This window comes from Terrapene carolina, unplaced genomic scaffold, assembly GCF_002925995.2.
Source record: "Terrapene carolina triunguis isolate 2854851 unplaced genomic scaffold, T_m_triunguis-2.0 Scaffold42, whole genome shotgun sequence".
NCBI classification, from domain to species: Eukaryota; Metazoa; Chordata; order Testudines; family Emydidae; genus Terrapene; species Terrapene triunguis.
The window spans coordinates 19746867-19771390 of NW_020664393.1; the positions used below are offsets into that span (position 1 = coordinate 19746867).

Below are 24524 nucleotides of genomic sequence, written 5' to 3' on the forward strand. Positions count from 1 at the left end.
TAAGATTGACTGGTCTGTAATTCCTGGAATCACCCCACAAGCCTTTTTAAATATAGGCACAATGTTTTCCACCCTCGGTCCTCTGATATAGTAGCGGTTTCAAATGAAAGATGGCATATTTTTGCTGGCGGTACAGCCACTTCATACTTGAGCTCCCTTAGAACACTTGGAATGCTTTTAAAATTATCACCTTGCTCCAGCATGTCATCTTTTGACACTTTAATCTCTTCTGGTACCTAATCTTTATTGCCAGAAAAGAGCAGCTGAATCTGTAATAATGCAAAACCTTCCATTTCAGCAATGTCTTGCTACCATCGCATGAATGACACTCTCAGTACTAGCATCTGAACATACTATGAGAACTTACAGAATTCTGTCATAATTAATGTTCCCACCCTCTGACTTCACCACCTCAACCAAACTTCACAATCATCATTGCTGTGTACAGTATTAAATTGTTTAAAACTTATAGTGTGTGTGTGATGTCTGGTGAAAAAAATTTCCTGGAACCTAACGCCCCCCCCATTTACATTAATTCTTATGGGGAAATTGAATTTGCTTAACATCGTTTCACTTAAAGTTGTATTTTTCAGGAACATAACTACAATATTAAATGAGGAGTTACTGCATTTAATTTTAATGTATTTGGTACTTTTCAAAATGCTTTTTTGAATTCAATAGTTACTTAAATAGGAATAGAAATTCTTTAGTGTGAATTGGGACCCATATTTTTGAAAATTTTTTATACTTGCAAATTGAAATTTAATACTGCTATTCATAGTTACTCATAATTCAGCAAATACTACAAGTACAGAATCTTATATGAAATGCCTAAAATTTATTGAAACTTAGAAAAGAGATGATAGAGAACTCTTATGAAGGCTGTTACAAAGCTACTCTGATGTGTTGTGCGAACAATAAAAGCTCATAAATTAAAAAGCTGAGCCTCCAGGCAATAATAGCTGAGAACAGACCTCTCTTTAATAAGGTCAAGACTTGATAGTTCTTCTAAAATAAACTCTCAAAGTCCCAGAGCCACAGGTAAGCACTCTATTTTATATAGAATGTTGCTGTTCCATGATGCTGATGGGGAGATCTCTGTTACTGTGGAAGAGTTATAATGAAAAGGGCTGACAGTAAATGGATGTTTCTGACACTATCTGGCTCTTTTAAGGCCGTCTTTGGAACACTTCACACTTAGAAACCATCAGAACTGATGTTTACATGGTCAGGCTTACAAACTGACATTTTAAATTCCTATTTTCTTGTTCTGGCCATGCTGAATTTAAATGTTACTTTTAGGGCTGTTGATTAATCGCATTTAATTCATACGATTAACCCAAAAAAGTAATTGTGATTAAAAAAATTAATTGCGATTAATCGCAGTTTTAATTGCACTGTTAAACAGAATATCAATTGAAAATTATTATATATTTTTTACATTTTCAAATATATTGATTTCAATTACAACACAGAATACAAAGTGTACTGTGCTCACTTTGTATTATTGTTTTTGCTTACAAATATTTGCACTGTAAAAATGATAAAAGAAATAGTATTTTTCAATTCACCTCATACGAGTACTGTAGTGCAATCTTTTTATCGTGAAAGTGCAGATTTTTTTTGGTTACATAACTGCTCTCAAAAACGAAACAGTGTAAAACGTTTGAGCCTACAAGTCTACTCAGTCCTACTTCTTGTTCAGCCAATTACTAAGACAAACTAGTTTGTTTACATTAACGGGAGATAATGCTGCCTGTTTCTTAGGCTACGTCTTCACTACCCGCCTGAATTGGCGGGTAGAAATCGATCTCTTGGGGATCGAATTATCGCGTCTCGTCGGGACGTCACAATCGATCCCCGAATCGACGCCAGCGTAGGTAGGAGTAAGCGCCGTCGACGAGGGAGCTGCGGAGGTCGATTTGCCGCCGTCCTCACAGTGGGGTAGGTCGGCTCGGATACGTCGAATTCAGCTACGCTATTTGCGTAGCTGAATTTGCGTATCTTAAATCGACCCCCCCCTCCAGTGAAGACGTAGCCTTATTTATAATGTCACCTGAAAGTGAGAACAAGCGTTCGCATGGCAGTTTTGTAGCTGGCATTGCAAGGTATTCACGTGCCAGATATGCTAAACATTCATATGCCCCTTATGCTTCAGCCACCATTCCAGAGGATATGCTTCCATGCTGATGACGCTTGTTAAAAAAAAATGCAGTAATTAAATTTGGACTGAACTCCGTGGGGAGAATTGTATGTCTCCTGCCCTGTTTTACCCCCATTCTGCCATATATTTCATGTTATAGCAGTCTCGGATGATGTTCATTTTAAGAACACTTTCACTGCAGATTTGACAAAACGCAAAGAAGGTACCAATGTGTGATTTCTAGAGATAGCTACAGCACTTGACCCAAGGTGTAAGCATTTGAAGTGCCTTCCAAAATCTGAGGGACGAGGTGTGGAGCATGCTTTCAGAAGTCTTAAAAGAGCAACACTTTGGTGCAGAAACCACAGAACCCGAACCACCAAAAAAGAAAATCAGCCTTCTGCTGTTGGCATTCGACTCAGATGATGAAAATGAACATGCGTCGCTCCGTACTGCTTTGGATTGTTAGAAGAACATAAGAATGGCCATACTGGGTCAAACCAAAGGTCCATCTACCCCAGTATCCTGTCTTCCGACAGTGGCCCATACAAGGTGTCCCAGAGGGAATGAACAGATCAAGTGATCCATCCCCTGTCGCCCATTCCCAGCTTTTGGTAAACAGAGGCTAGGGACACCATCCCTGCCCATCCTGGCTAATAGCCACTGATGGACCTATCCTCCATGAATTTATCTAGTTCTTTTTGAACCCTGTTATAATCTTGGCCTTCACAACATCCTCTGGCAAGACGTTTTGCAGGTTGACTCTGTTGTGTGAAAAAATACTTCCTTTTATTTGTTTTAAACCTGCTGCCTATTAATTTCATTTGATGGCCCCTAGTTCTTGTGTTGTGAGAAGGAGTAAATAACACTTCCTTATTTACTTTCTCCACACCAGTCATGATTTTATAGACCTCTATCATATCCCCCTTTAGTCGTCTTTTTTCCCAAGCTGGAAAGTTCCAGTATTATTCATCTTTCCTCATATGGCAGATGCTCCATACCCCTAATAATTTTTGTTGCCTTTTTCTGAACCATTTCCAAAAACCATGTTGACTCTTCCCCAACAAATTATGTTCATCTATGTGTTTGACAATTTTGTTCTTTACTATAGTTTCAACCAGTTTGCCTGGAACTGAAGTCAGGCTTACCGGCCTGTAATTGCCAGGATCACCTCTGGAACCCTTTTTAAAAATTGGCATCACATTAGCTATCCTCCAGTCATTTGGTACAGAAGCTGATTTAAATGATGGGTTAAAGACTACAGTTAGTAGTCCTGCAATTTCACATTTGAGTTCCTTCAGAACTCTTGGGTGAATACCATCTGGTCCTGGTGACTTATTACTGTTTAGTTTGTCAATTTGTTCCAAAACCTCCTCTGACACCTCTATCTGGGACAGTTCCTCAGTCACCTAAAAAGAATGGCTCAGGTTTGGGAAGCTCCTTCACATCCTCAACTGTGAAAACCGATGCAAAGAATTCATTTAATTTCTCCGCAATGGCCTTATCGTCCTTGAGTGCTCCTTTAGCATCTTGATTGTCCAGTGGTCTCACTGGTTGTTTAGCAGGCTTCCTGCTTCTGATGTACTTAAAATTTTTTTTGCTATTACTTTTTGAGTCTTTGGCTAGCTGTTCTTCAAATTTTTTTTTTGGTGTTCACATGGCACTGTTGTGGCTGGTGTCGCAAGATATTATCGAGCAGAACCTGTCATCAGCATGGACACGTCCTCTGGAATGGTGGTTGAAGCATGAAGGGACATATGAATCTTTAGTGCATCTGGCACGTAAATATCTTGCAATGCCGGCTACAAAACAATGCCATGTGAACACCTGTTCTCGCTTTCAGGTGACATTGTAAACAAGAAGCGGGCTGCATATATTGCCCATAAATGGAAACAAACTTGTTTGTCTGAGCTATTGGCTGAACAAGAAATAGGACAGAGTGGACAATTTTACATTGTTTTATTTTTGAGTGCAGTTATTTTTTTGTACGCAATTCTACATTTGTAAGTTCAATTTTCATGATAGAGATTGCATTACAGTACTTGTATGAGATGAATTGAAAAATATTATTTATTTTGTTTTTTTTTACAGTGCAAGTATTTGTAATAAAATAAATATAAAGTGAGCACTGAACACTTTGTATTCTGTGTTGTAATTGATTTCAATTACATTTGAAAATGTGGAAAACATCCAAAAATATAAATAATGGTTTAAATAATTTTTTAGTTCCTCTAATCCAATGTTTCCCAAACAGTGGGTCCCAATCCACCAGTTGATCCCAGGAAGGTCCTAGATGGAATGCCAGATCCAGGTTGGATTAACCCATCTCTGGGCCCTAGGGAAACATACGCTTCTCCTGGCCCCATGCAGAGTAGAGACCCCAGTGGGGAAGGGGAGATTGGAGAGTGAGCCATCTCTGCACTTTCCCCACACTGCTGGCTCCTCTCCTGTAGGGCTGAGCCCATCTTTTCACTCCAGGTATTGCGATGTAATGCACGGTGTTGCAGTGCCACTCAGGTTAGGCCAGGCCATCCCTCCATCATGACGTAGGGGCAACAGGCCAAATTTTCCTGAGCTTGTTTTTAATTAAATCCGTTAGGTTATTGCTGAGCCTCTGTGAAGCTGTTCTTCATATAGCTTTAAAATCACTTGTGAGTATGTGTATATATACATACTATAAAATTTTATTTTGTTCTATAGGGAAGTTTTTGCCTTTGAAGACAATGTTAGGACCAAGATATGATGAACAGGTTGCTGAAGAGAATCGTTTCCATCCCAGTATGCTGTCCAACTATTTAAAGAGTCTGAAGGTAAGTTAACATTTAAAAAAAAAAATACATATGCATACTGAAGAAAATGTAATAGATGGTTTCTGTTGGACCATTGGTAGAAAAAAAAATAACAAATGCTGTAATTTCCCCCCAAGTTTTTCTCTTTCTCTTCAGGATCCTAGCTTTCATAAAAAAGCGTTAGTGTTAATAATAAAATGGTAGTTGCCCTCATAATCCAGCATTGCTCAAAATTCTGCAGCTAAAGAATTGCATCAAGAGAAGTGTGAACTAATTTTTTCTTACTATCCTCACCTCCATCTCAATGAGATGCTAATATCATTGTCAAGCTACAGCCAATTTAAACGTTAACAGTATTACAGATAATATGCATGTACATACACCTCTACCCCGATATAATGCTGTCCTCAGGAGCCAAAAAATCTTAACCACGTTATAGGTGAAACTGCGTTATATCGAACTTGTTTTGATGAGCCGGAGTGTGCATTTCCTCCTCTCTTCCCCCCCCCCCCCCCAGAGCACTGCTTTACCGTGTTATATCCGAATTTGTGTTATATCAGGTTGAGTTATATCAGGGTAGAGGTGTAATTATAAAGTTGTAGTGTTTCCCTTTGTGCTGAACGCCCTTAAAAGCAAGGATAAGAGGCATTTAGGACATAAATGATAGACTTCTTGTGTAGTAGGTCCTGACTTCCAGACATATCAGTTTCTGCTGTGTGTGATGCCCCAGTATGCATTATATTGTTACCCCAGCCATGGAATCCAGCTTGAGCATGGAACGAATCTACAGCTTAGATGGTAAGGGAAAGGCTGTTTTTTCTATGTAGTGTGTTTTTTGTGAAGCCTTGTTTAAAACATTTATTTCAAAAGATTTGTAGAATAGCATTCAAACTATGCAAAAAACAATACAGCTTAAAAGTAAAAATAATACGCCTTACTCCCTTCTGGCAGGGTGGCTCCATGCTCCATCAAGAGTTTGTGGTACGTGCTTTATAACCAACCCAGTGTGTATGGGTGTACCACTGAGTATGTGCTATATTAGGCTAGAGCAGTGGTTCCCAAACTTTAACAACCTGTGAACCCCTTTCACTAAAATGTCAAGTCTCGCGAACCCCCTCCTAAAAATGAATATTTCCAGGGATTTTCTCCTTTACCTGAGTATAAATTATAAAAGCAGTGACTTGGAAATATAAAATTTGTTTTTATGACATGCTTATTACACACTATTTATTATTTATTATTATTTATAATTACAGTATTTTTATTACATTAGGAAAACGGCAACACTCTTCCAGATCTCACTTTTGTAGTTTGTATCACTTTGAATAAGCCTGTTATAAGACAAGGCTCTTATGTTTCATCAAGAAGTATCAGATGAAACAGCATGAAGGTATTTAAGAAGCCAACTCAAAGAGTTCCTCCTACACAAGCATTCAGGTCTTGAGCAGTCCAGGCAAACAATGCGCATTACAACAAAGCTTAAACTTGTTCTTCATAATAATTTTTAAAATAATACTAGCTGCCTATTTAATTTTAAAAACAGCAAAAAATATCCACCTCCCTTTCCATTTCTTATAAGTCTTGAAGTTTAAATCTCCTCAGTGTGATAGATATGCTTGCTTTGATCTGCTTAGCTCTTGGAAGTCCAGGGGCTCTGTGCTGCTGGCCCCATGCTGGCCGGGGTCCCTAGGGACAGGTCTGTCCGCCATTAGGGAATTTTTTCCTGAGAACCCCTTGTAACATTTCGCGAACCCCAGTTTGGGAACCACTGGGCTAGAGGGTAAAAGGTGTGTTTTAAAAGAAATTTGAGTTAGCAACATTGATATTAAAAAAAAACCACTTTTTAAAATTAAGCCTTGTCTAAACACAGAAGTTGCACCAATTTAACTTGAATCCAGTTATAAACAATGTTGTTAAGCCAGCACAAAACTCTACATAGACATTTTATTTCAGTTTGAGGGATATATTTATATTAATTTAGCTTAAGAAGATTACAACCAGGTTTATGTTCATTTGTGTGTCTACGCAGCCTTTTGCACCTGTTAAATTAAATAGATTTTTAAATCACACTTTTAGTTAAACTGGTGCAACTCTGTAGACATTCCCAGGGGGAGCTAGGCCTAGTAAATCTGGAATTATGGACTTGTAAAATAGGAAAAGAAACTTGCCAGTTCAACTGAACTCTCCTACAGCCCTTTTTGTGGGGGATAGATGTATTGGATTTTCTTCTCTCCATGTGTATGCCAGTTATGGTTAAACAATGGCAATTTAGGAGCAAGCTTATTTGGAGACCCAGGCAATTAAAAAACCAAAACTTTTCTCTTACTATTGCTTCCAAAGTCTGCCTGTCTGCTTGTGAACCTTATCTATGTAGATTTTTGTCTTCCTAATATAGGCTTCTCTGCCCACTCATTCTCCAAAGTTGAACTTTGCTCTTGCAATGCTTAAAAGTGACCTGCAAAGTATTTTTTAAAAAATGATCTTGATCATCATAAAGAAGTAAAAAAAAAAAAAACCCAAAAAACAAACCCCTGAAAAATTATTTTGGGAGGGGAAGGTTGAAAGGAGATTTGAAGTTTGGAATTCTCTCTGCTTCTTCATCCTTGTCACTTATTTTATTTGGTCTTGTGGGTAAGGCACAGAACTGGGAATAAGGTGATTTGGGCTCTATTTCCAGCTTTGTTGCAGACTTTATGTATCACTTTGAACAAAATATATAAATCTCAATCTGTTTATTAGTCTCTAAAATTGGAATAACACTTATGTCATGGGTGCTGAGGCTTATTTAATTAATGGTCGTATTGGGGTCAGAAACAATGCTGAACTGTATTGACTACAGAAACTAGAAACTCTAATGAATAAGTAAATCTTTCTTTCAAACTACAGTATGATTACTTAATTCCATTTCAGAGGATGAGTACAGAATTCCTTGGTTTCATTGCTACACAGAGAATTTGTCAAAGGTTGTTGTGAAGCAAATTGGTTTATACCTTTCCAATAGCAGCTCAGCATATGTATTTGTAACAACCAGTCTCCTATGTGCCAGGGAGTAGAATATCTCTAAGTATGCTTGTTAGATGGTTGTACACTATGTGATACAGCAGGGCCAGAGAACAGCAGGAGAGTGGTAGATAGGAGGTATATAAGCTGTAGGATGATCAAGGCCTTATACCCTGTGGATTAGGGAAAGGTTACTACAGGGTAATTGGAGCACCTGGAGCCAATTAAGGCCCTGCCCAAGACCTAATAAAAACTCCCTTCTTCAGTCAGACAGGGAGAGGGAAGGAGAGCTGACCAGAGTTCAGAGGAGTATTGCTGTTAGCCAGAGGACCAGGAGAAGGGAAACCCTATCCAAGCAGAGCAGAGGGACTCCCCTGGCATAGAGGACTGAGGGAAACCTTACCCAAGGGGAGAGAGGGTAAGCAGCCCATGAAGCTGAAGGGGCTGGGATCCGGAGTAGGAGAACAGACCTGGGTCCCTTCCCCGCTACCCTCTGTCTCCCACCAGGGCACTAGCGGAGCCAACAACACACAAGAAGAGGGGCAACGGACCACCTGACCCACCTCACCAAGAAAAAGCGCGGGATCCACCACAGTACTGTTGGCCATTTGCCACACCTAGTAGATGTAGCCATATGGTTCCAAAGGCAACCCCATTTGCAAGTACACCTGCAATATAGGTTCCAAGATTCTTGTTTTGTAAAGGCTTGTCATGAACTGTAGAATTTTGCAGATTTTGAATGTTTTCCAAATTTTTTGTTGTTGTTTTTGCCCTTACAACATGTAAGAGTATAAAGGAAAATTAAGTGCACAGTAGATGCAGGCCTCACTAGTGTGCTACACAAAATGGAAATATTTTGCTAGCTTTTTAAAGCTTTCTAATGCTCCTGGTCACAAATTTAAGAACTTAAAGTAAGAGTGTGTTGAGTCCGCCCATTTTGTGTTCAACCTGTGCCTGAATCAGTTGTCACTGAAGCTGTTGTGATTCTGTTCTATTTGTAAGAAATCAAGCAGTCAGAATCAGCTAATCATACAGTTATTGGCATGAGGGCCTTCGTTTTGACTGTTTAGTTCACAAGTGATAAGCAAAGTTCTGTCTGTGTAATTAATCCAACAAACACTTTTAATTGTTCAGAGCCACAATGTTGCTTCTACTAACTAAACATCTGCCATTTGAAAGTATGTGGATATTGGCACTCTGAAACTTGCCAATATATTTAATAGGCAGAAGATTACTTGGGATCATCATATCTCAAGAACAGCAATTTAGCAATAAACACAATAATGGATGAGTATGCAGCTGGAAAATGGATTATCTAGAGGCAAAGAGAATTTTCCATAGACAGTTGTTAACCAGCTTACTTTAATTTGTTGAGTATTTGTACTTTCAGCAGCTGATCAGATTACTGGAGCCTGGTTATCGCCACCTCTCCACACTTCTCTCTAATATGTATGGGAAATTTTAGCAGACCGTTATGATTCTGATTTTTAAAACCGTGAAATGCTATTAGATTACAGGAGATGTTTGGACATAGTGAGTCCAAAAATAATTAAGACAACCTCTAAATGACTAAGACTAAAAAAAACACCTTTCCATATGGGCAGATTGTTCTGTAATAGCTGACTGCGTGGTTTCTTGTCCTCTCCTCTGAAACACGTGCTACTGGTTACTGACTGGCTGGATGTCGGACTAGATGGAACAGTGGTCTGATAACGGTATGGCAACTACTGTGTTCCAGTACTACATAGTCTTTTCTCAGTGACACTTGGAATAGACGGGAACATCCACAAGAACAGTTCTTTGCTGCATTGAGAGGCTTTTGACAATATACGTGCAGAAACCACAATTTAAGGTCTTACTGGGCATGCTTAATAAATGACAGGTTTCCAAAGATAGCATCCATATAGTGGTCTGAGATGATAGAATTAACATAATAAAAGCTTTGGGTGACTAATATGCATGAGATGTGATGTTTCTCATGCTGCAGCTCTGTGTCAATAATTTATTGTCAGAACTACCCTTTGTGGACATTCCTGGTTTACATCCCAGAATTTGCTCAAGCTAATGTTACTCTTCCATCTTTAAGTTGCATCACAGAAGGTGAGCTAGGCATGATTGATTGAAGATGCTATGATTTGATGAAATGTCAATTACAAAATGCTTAGTTGCCTGCTGGAAAATAGCTGTACTTTTAATTTTCTCCTGATGGCTGTAGCCAGGAGGGCCTTGCAAAAATCAGGGTGGATAAAAATCAATGTTTAAAAAAAAAAAAAAAAAAAAATCAAATAAATTGGAATTTTTTATTTAAATCGGACTTCTTTGATAAAATGCTTTTTGAGGAAAAAACCTGTCTAAAGATTGTTTTAATTAAGATACATTATAGCTCAAAGATATCTCATCATGGAATAGGGATTATAAATTCTAATTCTATAGTATGAGACAATATATTCATGTAATGTTTAAGAAAAGTTTTGTAAGTGAGTTCCAATAGTTCGTGGATTAGGGACCCAATTTTATGGGATTCCAGGGGCTTCTGTATAGATTATTAAGGTCAATCTTTCTATCTACCCAATGGGACTCAGTGCTCAGTAAGATACCACCAGAGATGCTTAGTTTTGTAGTTTTCAAACTGTGGATTTGTGTCTCCAGAGATAACATGCTTGTTAACAGCAAAAGTGATTTTAAATAAATAATATATAGGGATGAGACCTCAACCCTATTTTCCTTCTGCAAATTTGTGTACATAGTCAATCCCTTACCTGTCTCTAAAAGTGTAAAGTTTCAAAAAGTTCAACGAATAGAAGATTGTTGGGGGTGGAATAGATCTGGACAAGGAGAAGAAGTCTGGAGATAAAAGTGAGAAGGGAGGGACAGGCAGTAGAAACAAAAGTGAAACTGTTTGAGCAGCATATGCCAGAAGTCTCGAGGTCTTTCTGAGAGTAGCCTTCATTGATTTGAGATCTACGATACCGTTCTCTCACTAGAAGGGAAAACCTATAATGGCAGCAGGCTGTAAAACAGACCCAATTTGTAAATTATTTTAATGAAGATCCTCTACCTGTGGGTAAGACAGGCATGCGTGCAAAATGCAAACAGTGCAACAAAGAAATGCAAGGCCTGGTTGCCCGAATGAAACAACATCATGAGAAGTGTTGCTTCTCAGGAGGAAGCTGTTTTAAAGATGATGAAAGGAACATATCTGAACATGCAGGATCTTCAGGTTGGTAAACTTTTTTATTTCATACTTTTTTCTTAAGGACTGCCTGTCTTCCTTCTGGACTATTCTTGAATTCTCATGCTTGAGCAAAAAATATAGTTGTTACTCTATGGGACTATCATTTTAGATGCAGTTGTGATTAAAAAATAAATAGCTGAAATAGGCAGATCTTCCTTTTACAATTTCACCTTTAAAGTATACTGAGTGTCAGTGAATGCAATGAGTAATACTAAATGAGCAGTATGGTAATAATTATTAAATAACCACATTGACTTATTTTGTTTAGGAGAATCCATCCTCAACATACAGGATTCTGAAGAGTATCCACCTTCAAGATCACCATCATTTTCTATAGTTTCAGAGTTATCTGCCAATGATAGTGTTTGTCACATCATGTATGTCACATAGCCACAGTATATCACCTGTAGCAAAAAGAAAAAAAAATCTCCGTCAACCAGAAACAACCATAGATAAATTTGTGATAAGAACCAGCAGATTACAAAAAGAAGTAATTGATGAAAAAATTGCCCGGTTTGTTTATGCAACAAACTCTCCTTTCCTTATGATTGAGAAACCGCACTTCATTAACATGGTTCAGTCATTAAGACCAGGATACAGTCCACCCAACAGAGCAGATGTCACAGGGAAATTGCTGGATAAAGTGTCTGAAAGAGAAATTGAGCAGTGTGCAAAAGGTCTAGCGGGTAAAATTGTTAACCTGAGTCTTGATGGGTGGAGCAGTGTCCACAGTGATCCTGTTGTATGTGCTTGTGTGACAACAGAAGAAGGGAATGTCTTTCTTACAGAAACGATACATCAGGAAATGTGCACACAGCAGAATACTTACAAGAAGTAGCAGTATAAGCTATAACAAACTGAACAAAAATTAAAATGTCTAATATGCAGCTTGGTCACAGACAATGCTGCAAATGTATCCAAGATGAGAAGAAATTATTTAGAAGAGATTCCCAAGTTAATAACATACAGTTGCAGTGCTCATTTGATGCACCTCCTAGCCAAAGACTTCAGTTTTCCAGAAATAAAGGCTAATGTTGTTGAAATTGCAAAATACTTCCATAACAACCACTTTGCAGCAGCTGCTCTGAAAAAAATGGGAGGAACCAAGATAACTCTCCCACATGACGTGTGAGGGAACTCAGTAGTGGATTGTTTTGAGCACTATATCAAGAACTGGCCTAATCTGATGACAGTTTGTGAACAAAATCGTAAAAAAATAGATGGCACTGTCACAGCCAAAGTTCTCACCATTGCGCTTAATATGTTGAACACATGCTGAGTACCCTGAAGCCTATTTCTGTAGCCTTGAACAAAATACAGGGAAATAGCTGTTTTAATGCTCATTTTTTTGCAAATATTCTCAATACTTGGTACCAGGGTCAAACCTTAACTGCTGAAGAAGAGAAGTTGGCTATGACATGGACATCCAGAAATCATCCCTCCATAATGCCAACTATAATAAACTTCAGAGTTAAGGGTGAACCATTTAAGAAATATATGTTTGCTGATGATTTAAAGAAAGTCAAACCAGTGAATTGGTGGAAGTCACTTAAGCACTTGGATTCAGAGTCTGTTGAAGTGATAATCTCACTTTTAACAGCAGTAGCTTCTTCTGCTGGTGTAGAAAGAATATTTTCTTCCTTTGGACTAATTCATTCTAAATTGAGAAATCGTTTGGGACCTGAAAAAGCAGGAAAGCTTTTTTCTTTTCCAGATTATGAACAACAGGAAAATGAAGGTGAAGATGACTGAGTTAGCTGCAGAAGCCAATATTTTAAGTTTCTCATGTTGACCTGGATAACATAGTCAATTTTTTTTTAAATATTTCATTTAACTATTTTAGTTAAAAACAATTTTAACAAAAACAAACCTGATTTTAAAAAAACTTGAATGTTTAACTAAATTCAAAAATTCATATGCTTGTTTTGTTAAACTATTATATGTTTGCTGTTGAAGAAAAAAATCCAGAATACATAATGATGATGTTTTAGTTAAATAAAACAATTTAAATGTCTATCTGGTGATGTTCTCCTCATAATACAGCATGGCAAGAAAATCTTCCAAATATTAATGATTAACCTGTTGAATTGGAGATAGTTCACCTCCCAATGACTTCATAAATATCTGCTTCAATTACCTTTGGTAAATTAAATAACCAAACAATCATTCATTTTCTAATATAGCTGTAAAACTAATCTGAAAAGTTTTCAAAATAAATCACTTAAAAATGTATAGTGTGTACCTCCTAAAAATGAAACCTACATCTATCTCTGAGTTGTGAAGAATATGTATTAAGATTATAATGACCAGCAGGAATGCACTTTTATGTAGAAATCCATGATTAAATAGAGTCTTCCTGACTAGTGATTTAAATCAAATCCACCCTGGCAAAAATAGACTCAAATCTAGAGCCATTTTGGGGACAAACCTTTGGGACAGCAACCAAGATAGTACACTCTGGTGATTCTCTCTGGAGCACTGACATCTTATGGACACTCATTTCCACAACAGGCCAAAGCAGCTGAGCTACAAAAACACATTTCAGAATCTATTTCATACAATTCTATTTCATCCCTCTCAGTCAGAGCAAGGGTATTATATGTGCATGTGTACTGCAACCGGTGCTTCAGCAGGAACGGAAACAGTTTTTCTTACTCCTGTAGTACTTGGTTTTCTAGCCCTGTTAAATTGTGAGATACTAAAATGTAAAATAGATATCTGATATTGTTTATTACCCATACCCTAATTAAATTACAATGTGATTGGAAGGGTGGTAATCTGGTTTTCAGGTGATATAGACAAGGCCCTGTGTCCTGTAGCATATCAGACCTAAATTATGACAGGCACCCTTTTGATCCACTGCTGCTTGAAGTTCATGAAGATCAAGGGGTGATTGGAGGGACCAAAAAGCTCCGATTCTCTATGCTTAAAGAGGTACACAGGAGGTGAGAGAGACTAGTCGGTCAGAAGCCCTAGACCTCTGGGGTCTTCTCCCAAGCAGACTTCTTTATGCTAGTTCTTCTGCTGTGCAAATTAGGAGCAAAGCCCCCAAGTACTTGGTAGCAATGTGGATCTAACTTCTGCAGCAATATTCCAGTGAACAAACTAAAATTTCTTGGACAAATTCAAACAAAATAAAAAAGTGATTTTTTTTTGAAGTGAGTGAAACATGAGGAGAAAATTATCCATAAAAAGTATTATTTGTGCTTATATATTTTGATATTAAATTCAGTTTTATGTTGGCTACAAATTTTTGTATTAAACTCTTAACTGCATTGTAGAAGTCATTTGGGGGATCATGGGAAGTTTTTGAAATTTTGAAAGTGACTTTTGAGGCTTCTTGTTTCCAGGAAGAAGTGGGAACCAAGTCTGGTTTTTGTCACTTAAGTATCAGTTGAAACCGTTTTGTCCTGAGATGGGGATACGTCTCCTTGTTCCCTCTGTTTTGGGTAGAGGTACAGTGGAACCTTCCGATTTTGGCAGTTGGTTTGAATTTCTTGTTCCTCCACTGCTTCAACACTTGACAAAATCTGTTTGCCTCATTACATCCAACAATGAGAGAGAAGCTCATTGTTCTTCTTTGAGAGGTGGTCCCTATTTATATCCAAACGTGTGTGCGCATGCGCGCCATTGCTGGAGTGGGAAGATTTTCTTAGCAGTGTCCATTGTCCCGCATGTGCATCTCTTTGTGTCTCAGTTGTGGTTATATTAGGTCATGCGGGTCGACGCCTTTTCAGTTCCCTCTTAACTGCTGCATTGTCGGAATCAGAATCCCTGTTCCTCCGTGATCATAGTTCAACTATGAGAGCATTTTAGTCTGTTTGTATATAGTAGTTCTTTGTTTTTTTTCTTCTATAGTTAGCTGTAAATAGTTTTGTGTAGTATTAGTTAGTATTCGTCGCCCCGGTTGGGCTCCCCAGGGACTATGTCCTGCGTTCCGGGGTTCAAAAACTGGGCTTTGTGTCCTTGCTTGCTCTCAGTGAGTGATGAGCACCAGTGTTGTATCTACTGTCTTGGGGAGACTCATCTCGCTGCCCACTGCAAGATGTGTGTGTCCTTCCCACTGCGGACCTGGGAAGCGTGACAACTTTGCCTCTGCAAGCTCCTTATGGAGGTGGCTGTCCGGCCACATTCAGTCTAACGTGGGACTGGCAGAGCCATCTGTGCAGCACCCTTCACTGCTAGTGAGTGCTCCGCTTAGCACATCCCACGCCCCGGATACAGTGGTACTGACGGTCCAGGACAAGCCCAAGAATGAGAGCCAAAAACATTCCCTCCCTGAGCCAGACTGGGCAAGAAGTCGTGCATGGACCCTGCCCCACCACTGCCTAAGCTTCCTTGCTCCAAGGGTAAGATGAAGAAGGAGGAGGACCAGGCAGTACCACAGACCACTGTAGTGGCCGCCCACCTGGAATGCTTTCTGGGGTGCTTGCTGCGAGTGTCTCCATGCCCATCGGTTCACTTGGCACCGCAGACACCATCACGCTCCTCGGTTCTCACAGAGAAATTCGCTGGACCTCACGATGCTGTGAGCCCACAACTTGAACTGCTCTATCCCCCTTCTCCGCTGCTCGCCATGCATGAGCCACTCAATTTGGTGGATGAACTGCTCCTGCTCCAGGAGGGGCAATTCCAGGTAGTGTATCATGGATGTCCGTACTGACGACTCCACTGCTCCTGTGGGCTTCATTGGACTCTGATGGCTTCTCTAAGCCAGAACCGACATTCTCCTCCACTTCGAGGAGACGCTTGGACTCCTATGTCCAGACATCTCACCTGCTAGCATATGACCTGGCACCTGCCATATTCCCCAAGCCCTGGCCACACTGGGATTCATATCAGTGGCTCAACCAACTTTCTCAAGCATCATTCCCTTCTGCCCTGGACCTCGCACCGGAGCCATTGGGCTCTGAGGAAGAAACAGAGGCAGAGCTGGTACTGCCAGTTCCGCCAGTCTCTATGGCCGCTTTGTCTTCTCCGGATGATGCCCTTATACCCTCTTGCCTCCTGATGACCATAAGCAGTATCAGGAGCTACTGCACAGGGCTGCCACAGACCTAGGCATACCCCTGGAGGAGGTGCATGACCAGCACCACTAACTGCTGAACATCCTCCAACCCCAGGGATCATCATGTGCATTGCTGCCCCATCAACACTGCTTTCCTGCAACCTGCGAGAGCAGTCTGGCACACAGCAGCTTCCTGTGCCCCTATGCCAAAACAGGCAAAATGCAGGTATGTTGTCCCAGTTAAGGAGGCAGATTTCTTCTTTTCCTACCCACCCTCCAGTTCCATCGTGGTGCATGTGGCAGCAGAACCCGCCCGCCAACACATGCAGAAATTGACTCCTCTGGACCGGGCAGCCAAGTGCCTAGACCTTTTGGGCAGGAAGGTCTACTTCTCAGCAGCATTGCAATTTTGCATTGTGAACTACCAGGATCTGCTGGCAAAGTATGATTTCAACAGCTATGCCAAGCTAGCAGAATTCCTGGACGATGTGCTGCAGGACAAGAGACAGCACTTCCACACCCTCATAGAGGAAGGCAGCCTGGTGGCCAAGGTAGGCCTTGAAGTAGCGGTTGATGCCACGGATATGTCATCCTGTTCCCTTGGCATGGGCATAGTCATGCAACGCAACTCTTGGCTGCAGTCCTCCGGCTTTCCGTGGGAGATACAGACCTCCGTATAGGACCTCCCCTTCGGTGAGGACAAGCTCTTCTTAGGCAAGATGGATGAGTCCCTCCACTCCCTGAAGGACTCAAGGGTGACACTCTGGTCCCTTGGGATCTACACCCCAGCATCCCATCACAAACAGCAGCAGAAACCCTTCTGTCCTTGGCAGTACGTACCCTATCCTCCCTACTATCACCGACAGAAAGAACCCCCATGGAGGCAGCACTTTTTATAGTGCCTCCGGCCGGTGGCCCAGCTGCAGCCACCTCCTCTACCCTGACCCACTGTGATGGAATCCCCGGTGTATAACCTGGAACTGTGGGACGACTGTGCCCCCTTAACTCTTCAGCCTGGGCTGTCTCTCACAATGCTATGTCAGTGACGAGCAGAAAGCCCCCTCCCAGACACTATGGTCACTCAGCCATCAGCATGTGGAGCCCCACACCCAGCTAAAATGCATGAATGCTCCCTGAGCCACTTGTGAATCTCAGAGAGAGAGGCACCAGCCAGTCACCCCAACCTTGCACCCCAGAAATATAGTGTCTTACACTGCTCAAGACTCCCGTGGACAGTGCAAGTTCATTAATTAGTTCGCCACTCCAACAAAAGGCTGATGGACATGCAACAGCCCTTGGTAACCTGAGCTGAGATTGCCCAAGCACTTCAATTGAAAACACACTGTTTTAGATAACATCTAAAACAGATTTATTAATTGCAGAAAGATAGATTTTAAATGATTCTAAGTAGCAGGCATAGAGATCAAAATTGGTCACCTAAGAAATAAAAATAGAAACACAGTCTAAATTCTAACTTTAACAGACTAAGCAAGATTTGAATCAGTCTCTCTCCCCCTAATAGATGTTACAGGCAGCTCACAGTTCCTAATACACAGGCTGAGTTCCCTTCCAGCCTGGGACCAATCTCCCTAGTTCAAAATCTGTCTCTTCCTGATGATTTTCCAGATGCACCTTGGTTACTCTATTGAATTCCTTGATTTTCCCCCCACACGAGCCTCACTTGGACACCTACAGGGGATCCTTCCCCTCAATACCTCTTACAACAAGAAGAAGCAGACACCTTTCTAGTGAAGGGTGACATAGAGCTGGTTCCCTGATCTTTCCTGGGCAGAGAATTTTACTACCCCTACTTTTTGATCCTGAAAAAGGGTGGAGGGCGCCACCTTATCCTTGATGTCTGCCTCCTCAACACCTTCATCAGAAAATCTAAATTCTGTATGGTGACGCTATCATTTATTATTCCCTTCTTCCCCAAGGAGGCCTGGTTTGCAGCTCTCAATGTGAAAGACTCATACTTTCACATTGTCAATCACCTGGCCTATCGAAAATTTCTTCGCTTCTGTGTGGGAAGCAACCACTACCCATTCAGAGTTCTCCCCTTTGGCATCGTGATGACCCCACAGGTCTTCACAAAAGTCTTTGCAGTCATGGCTGCACAGATGCATCATCTAAGCTACTTGGTGTAACCCTACCTGGATGACTGGCTTTTAGTTGCGCTGTCACGTGACGAGCTTACTTCTACCATCCTTGCTGTCCACTCTCTCCTCATAGCTCTTGGCGTCCGTGAATCAAGGAGGAGAAATTGATGCTCATACCGATACACAGAATCACCTTCATGGGGACGCGTCTTGATTCCTTGGCAGCATGAGCCTTCTTCCCTGCAGATAGATTCGCAACCTTGGCAGCTCTAATTACAGACTTACACTGCAGCCCTCGCACCATGGCTCACTGTTGCCTCTGCCTCATTGGGCACATGGCCGTCTGCACCTCCGTAACACCACATGCCTGTTTACATATGCGATGCCTCCACCTGTGGTTCCTGATGGTCTTCAGACCCCACAATGATCACCTGGATGCCAAAGTGTTCATCCCACAGTCGGTTCTGGCCTCCCTCACCTGGTGGACCGACTCTTCCAAGGTGCTGATTGGCACTCCCTTTGCTGTCCTGGTCACGACTGCCACCATGACCACAGATGCCTCCCTTGCCAGTTGGGATGCTCACCTAAACCATCACAGCACCCAAGGCATTTGGATGCTGCTAGAGGTCAGAATGCACATCAATGTCCTGGAGCTGCAGGAGGTTCACTTAGCCTGCCACATGTAGCAGCCTCTACTTCGCTTGCAACATGTTCAGCTCCTCTCAGACAGTATTGTAGCAGTGACATACATCAACAAACAAGGTAGTACCAAGTTCCTGTCCCTCTGTTCCAAATCTGTCCACCTATGGAACTGGTGCATCTACCACCACATCACACTCCAAGCAGCGTACTTCCCAGAAGCACGCAACTTCTTGGCCGATGCGCTTTGCAGGACCAAGTGCCTCAACCACAAGTGGGAGCGACATGACCCCACTCTCTACTCCATCCTCCGTACATGGGGCACCCCTCACTGGGACCTTTTTGCCATGTACGCCAACTGCACATTTCCCCTCTACTGTTCCAGAGGCGCTATGGGCCATGACTCCCATGGTAATACTCTTCTCCTACCCTGGAGGGGCAACCTCCACTATTCCTTCCCTCCCATTCCCCTCATTCCACAAGTCCATCGCAAGACCTGCAGAGTTCAGGCTACTGTCATACTCCTAGCCCCATTCTGGCCCTGCCAGTTTTGGTTTGCGTACCTACTGAGGCTCTCCATCCGCACACCACTCCACCTCTGCACACTCCAGGACTTCCTCATCCAGGACTGTGGCAGGGTCCACCATCCCAATCTGGGCCTTTTTCCCCACACGGCCTGATTTTTTTTTGATGGAATTCATGTGTAGACAAAGCATGCTCTACACCAGTTCAATGCATCCTTACCCAAAGCAGGAGGGCCTCCACACACACCTTCTACGCAGCAAAATGGAAACGTTTCATATCCTGGACTCAATGCTATCACCACCCACTGGATGCAATATCCATTCCTGTCCTCCTGAATTACTTCTTGGAACTCAATGTCAGGCCTTGCCTTCAGCTCTGTCTAAGTCCACCTGGTGGTGATTAGTGCCTTCCTCCCCCTCATGGATGAACACTTGGTGTTTACTCACCCCACCACCATTCGCTTCATGAAAGGCCTTCTCAACAGTTTTCCGCTGGAACAGTGGGACCTCAACCTTGTCCTCCCCGTCTTCACCAGATGACCTTTGAACCTCCTGGCAACATGTTCCCCCTCATATCGCTCCATGAAGGTAACCTTCCTCTTGGCTATCACTTTGGCCAGGAGCGTCAGTGAACTGGCGGCCATGATGGCTGACCCCTCCTTACACTGTATTTCATAAGGATAAGGTTTCCTTACGACTGCATCCCAAGTTCCTCCTGAAGGGAGTGTCAGAGTTCCACCTCAACCAATCTATTCACCTGCCGGTCTTCCATCCTAAGCCACGTGCCACCCCTGCAGACAGGACTCTTCGCTCCCTTGACGTCTGCCGCATGCTGGCATTCTACCTGCACAGAACTCACTCCTTTTGTGCCTCTACCAGACTGTTTGTTGCCATTGCTGACTGCTCCAAGTGCCAAGTCCTCTCCTCCCAACAAATCTCAAAATGGGTCTCTGGCTGCATCTGAGAATGCTATACGCTGTTCAACACCTGCCGCCCAATGGAATTACAGCACACTTGATGTGGACACTGGCAGCCCCATCCACTTACTTAGTGGACGTCTCCTGACAGGCCATGTGCTGGGTGGTGACGTGGTGTTCAGTACATACTTTCACAGCCCATTATACCATTGCCCGAGGGGTGGCGGAGGATGCTGCAGTAGGCTATGCTGTACTACAGGCTGTGATGCCTCGTACCCATCTCCACTGACAACTTCTCGATATTCACCCATTTTGGAATACATATAGGGACCATCACTTGAAGAGGTTACGTACCTGAAACTGGAGGTTCTTTAAGATGTGTGGTCCGTATTTGTATTCCAATACCTACCCTCTGTGCTCTCTGCTGCGGACTGGTACACTCAGCAGTAAGAGGGTGAGTGAAGAGGCATCGACTTGCATGACCTAATATAATCTCGTCTGAGACATGAGGCGACTCACGACGCATGTGTGGGTCAATGGACAGTGCTATGAAAATCTTCCGACTCTGGGGCATGCGCAGTCATATCTGGAATATAAATAGGGACCACACCTCTCAAAAACCTCTACTTACAGGTAAGTAACCTCCTCATTTATGTTCCTACTAAAATGATGACCATTGAGGTGGTTAATGTTAGCATTTAATTTGTCATCACACTTCAGATGTGATAACTTAGTACAGTTCACACTTCTCAAAGCTATTATTTAGGTTGCCTGCGGACTAGGGTAGATGACATGTAGTTTACATTTGGTTCACATTTTTAAAGGTCATCTCTTCAGTCCTAGGATTGACTGTGATGAACTAATATGTTGAAAAGTGCTTAAACTCTGCACCAGGAGCCTAATGCATTTTTAAACAGAATTTAATTAAAACGTGCTAGCTAACGTTCTTTTAAATAACCTTTTTTCTTAGTGTAGTCAAGGCCCAGAAAGGGGTGTGGGTGTCTGGGCTGGGGGTTGTCCTGCAGTTGGGCTCTTAGGTGGGAGGAGGTATGAGTGTCTGAGCTGGGGGGGCTCCTTGTGGCTGGGCTCTGGGAGAAGAGGGTGTGGGTGTCTGGCTCCCTGGCTGGGCTATGGGGAGGAGAGGGCAGAGAAACAAGAGCTGGGTTGTTGGAGGGGTTTCTTTAACTCTCTACTCTTCGGGGAATTTTTGTTGTTGTCTGTATTGTTATAGACATAGTTGCTGACAGGTATTTTAAAATAAATTACCAAAATAATTGAAACTGGCATGATTACATAGTTATTTTGACCAAAAAATATGCAGAATTTTGCAAAATTTTTAATTTTTTTGGTGCAGAATTTTCCCCAAGGGTAATACTCCAATCACAGCTGAAGATTGCTTCCAAACAATCCAGAAAAGCTAGTGCTTTTAATTTATAACTTTGCTATATCCAAAGTTAAATAATTGATGGCCTATTGGCCTTAAATGTAAATAGAAGCCTATTACCTTTTTATATAGATATTTTTATTAATCAGAACTCCTTTATGTTTCTGAATACATGATAGTGTTTTACTAATATCACAATGACATACTATCACCATCCTCTTACAAGCGTATTATGGTTAAAAAAATATACTGTCTTTAATGTTTAAGTGAGCTACTGGTATATACTTGAAAGTATTTTTTTTTTTTTTTTTACATTTCTAACTATCGAATGAGATTAGGTCTACTAATTTTGATTTTAAAGCACATCAGTAGCTGATAAACTGATTTTTTTTGTAGTACTGGCACACCTTGAAATCTTTTTGTTTTTGTAGAGTGCAATGAATCTGAGAAAGCCATACATGATAAATGCATAATTTTCTTTGACAGTTTGGTCCAGTTGATGAACTGGAGAGTTTCAAAGCCATGAAAAAGCACCTGGATCTTCTGCTGAGGAATATTGTCAGTGCTGTTGCGAGAAAGGCTAATGTCATTCTGGGATATATTAACAAAAGTGTCATGTAAGATGCGGGAGGTAACTGTCCCGTTCTTTTCAGAAATGGTGAGGTCTTAGCTGGAGTATTGTGTCACAGTTTAATGTTGTGGACAAACTGGAGAGAGTCCAGATGAGAGAAACAAAAGTAAGAGGTTTAGAAAACATGACCCATGTGGGAAAGTTGAAACAATTGTGCATGTTTAGTCTAGAGAAGAGCAGGCTGAGAAGGGGACCTGATAAGTTTTTAAATATGGTAATGGTAAAGGTTGTTTTAAAGAGGATGGTGATCAATTGTTCTCCATGTTCATTGAAAGTAGGACAAGAAGCAATTGGTTAGTTTGCAGCAAGGGAGATTTGGGTTAGATATTAGGGGGAAAAACCTCTAAATCTATACTCATTGGAACAGGTTATCTAGGGTGGTTGTGGAATCCCCATCAGTGGAGATTTTTAAAAACAGTTTACACAAGGGGTTCTCAAACTTCATTGTACCGGGACCCCGTTCCAACAAAAAAAATTATTACATGACTCCAAGAGGAGGGAATAAAGCCTGAGCCTGCCTGAGCCCTGCCGTCCCGGGTGGAGGGGTTCAAAGCCCGAGCCGCACAGCACTGGGTGGATGGGGCCAAAGTCGAAGCCCAAGGGCTTCAGCCCCAGGCTGGGGGCCTGTAATCTGAGCCCTGCTGCCCAGGGCTGAAGCCCTCAGACTTCGGCTTTGGTCCCAGGCAGTGGGGCTCGGGCTTCGACCTCTTAAAATGGGGTCGTGACCCACTTTGGGGTCCCAACCCACAGTTTGAGAACCGCTGGGTTAGACAAACATCTGCCAGGGATGGTCTAAGTATACTTTAACGTGCCTCAGTGTGTGGGTGAACTAGAATGACTCTTGAGGTCCTTTGCAGCCCTACATTTCTATGACAATACATGAGATGGATAAACACCAGGGAGGGAGAGGAGTTATTTAAGTTAAGGGCCAGTGTTAACACAAGAACAAATGGATATAAACTGGCCATCAACAAGTTTAGGCTTGTGATTAGATGAAGGTTTCTAACCATCAGAGGAGTGGAATTCTGGAACAGCCTTCCAAGGGGAGTAGCTGAGGCAGAAAATCTAATTTGTTTCAAGACTTAGCTTGATAAGTTTATTGAGGGAATGGTATTATGAAATCACCTACAATGTCATATGACCCATCTGTGATTGCTATTAGCAAATATCTCCAACTGCCAGAGACACTAGATGGGGAGCGTCTGGCTTGTGGATCTTGCCCACATGCTCAGGGTCTAACTGATTACCATTTTTGAGGTTGGAAAGGAATTTTCCACCAGCTCAGATTAGCAGAGACCCTGTTTTTTTTTTTTTTTCTTCTTCTCCCTCTGCAGCATGGGGCATGGGTCGTTTGCTGGTTTGAACTAGAGTAAGTGGTGGATTCTCTGTAACTTGAAGTCTTTAAATTGAGATTTTAGGACTTAGAGGTTACGGGCCTTCTACAGGAGTGGTTGGTGAGGTTTTGTGGCCTGCAATGTGCAGGAAGTCCGGCTAGATGATTATGATGGTCTCTTCTGGCCTTAAAAGTCTAGGGGTATGTCTACCGTGCAATTAAATACACTTGGCTAGCCCATGTCAGCCTACTTGGACTTGCAGGGCTCAGGCTTCAGGGCACTAAAACTGTGTTGATTTAATTACAGCTTGAGTTCATAATAGTTTAAAAATATCTGAATCCATTTAACAATTCTTTCTTCATTTAAATTCAGATTGCATACTCTTTCCTCACCAAATGTTTTTTCTTCACTTTGAGCAGGTTGGTTTGGGAAGTTTGGCATTGGTGGCTAGTTGAAAAATGAAACATTGAAGCTTTGAAGGAGGAAAAATTGTGGTGGTAGTGGAACCAAATATTACATAGACCTTATGAACAAGCACAGTATTTTTTAAAAAAAAAAGGCATTATCAACTTTAGTATGCTGTCAGTTTATTTTGGCTATTAGCCAATTCATATTGGTGAGCTGTTCATATTTGGATCAATTAAATATAACATAATTACTCTGCTTTTATTCTTTTAGGTTAAAATGGGTTTATTGGTGGACTTAACGAACACCACTCGATTCTATGATAGAAATGATATAGAAAAAGAAGGGATCAAATATATAAAACTTCAGTGTAAAGGGTAAGTTGATTGTACCCAAATAAATATTTGATCTTTAAG

The 24524-nt window shown here is 41.6% G+C and overlaps 1 protein-coding gene across 3 annotated transcripts in view; it reads left to right on the plus strand.

Moving 5' to 3' along the window:
- Positions 1-24524, plus strand: part of RNGTT (RNA guanylyltransferase and 5'-phosphatase) — a 409198-nt gene that overhangs the window by 10601 nt on the left and 374073 nt on the right. For all 3 annotated transcript variants that reach the window (XM_026654244.2, XM_026654251.2, XM_026654249.2), the window contains exons 2-3: positions 4844-4953; positions 24382-24485. In XM_026654244.2, coding sequence (XP_026510029.1) covers positions 4844-4953; positions 24382-24485 — 214 coding nt within the window. The remainder of the gene's footprint in view (positions 1-4843; positions 4954-24381; positions 24486-24524) is intronic.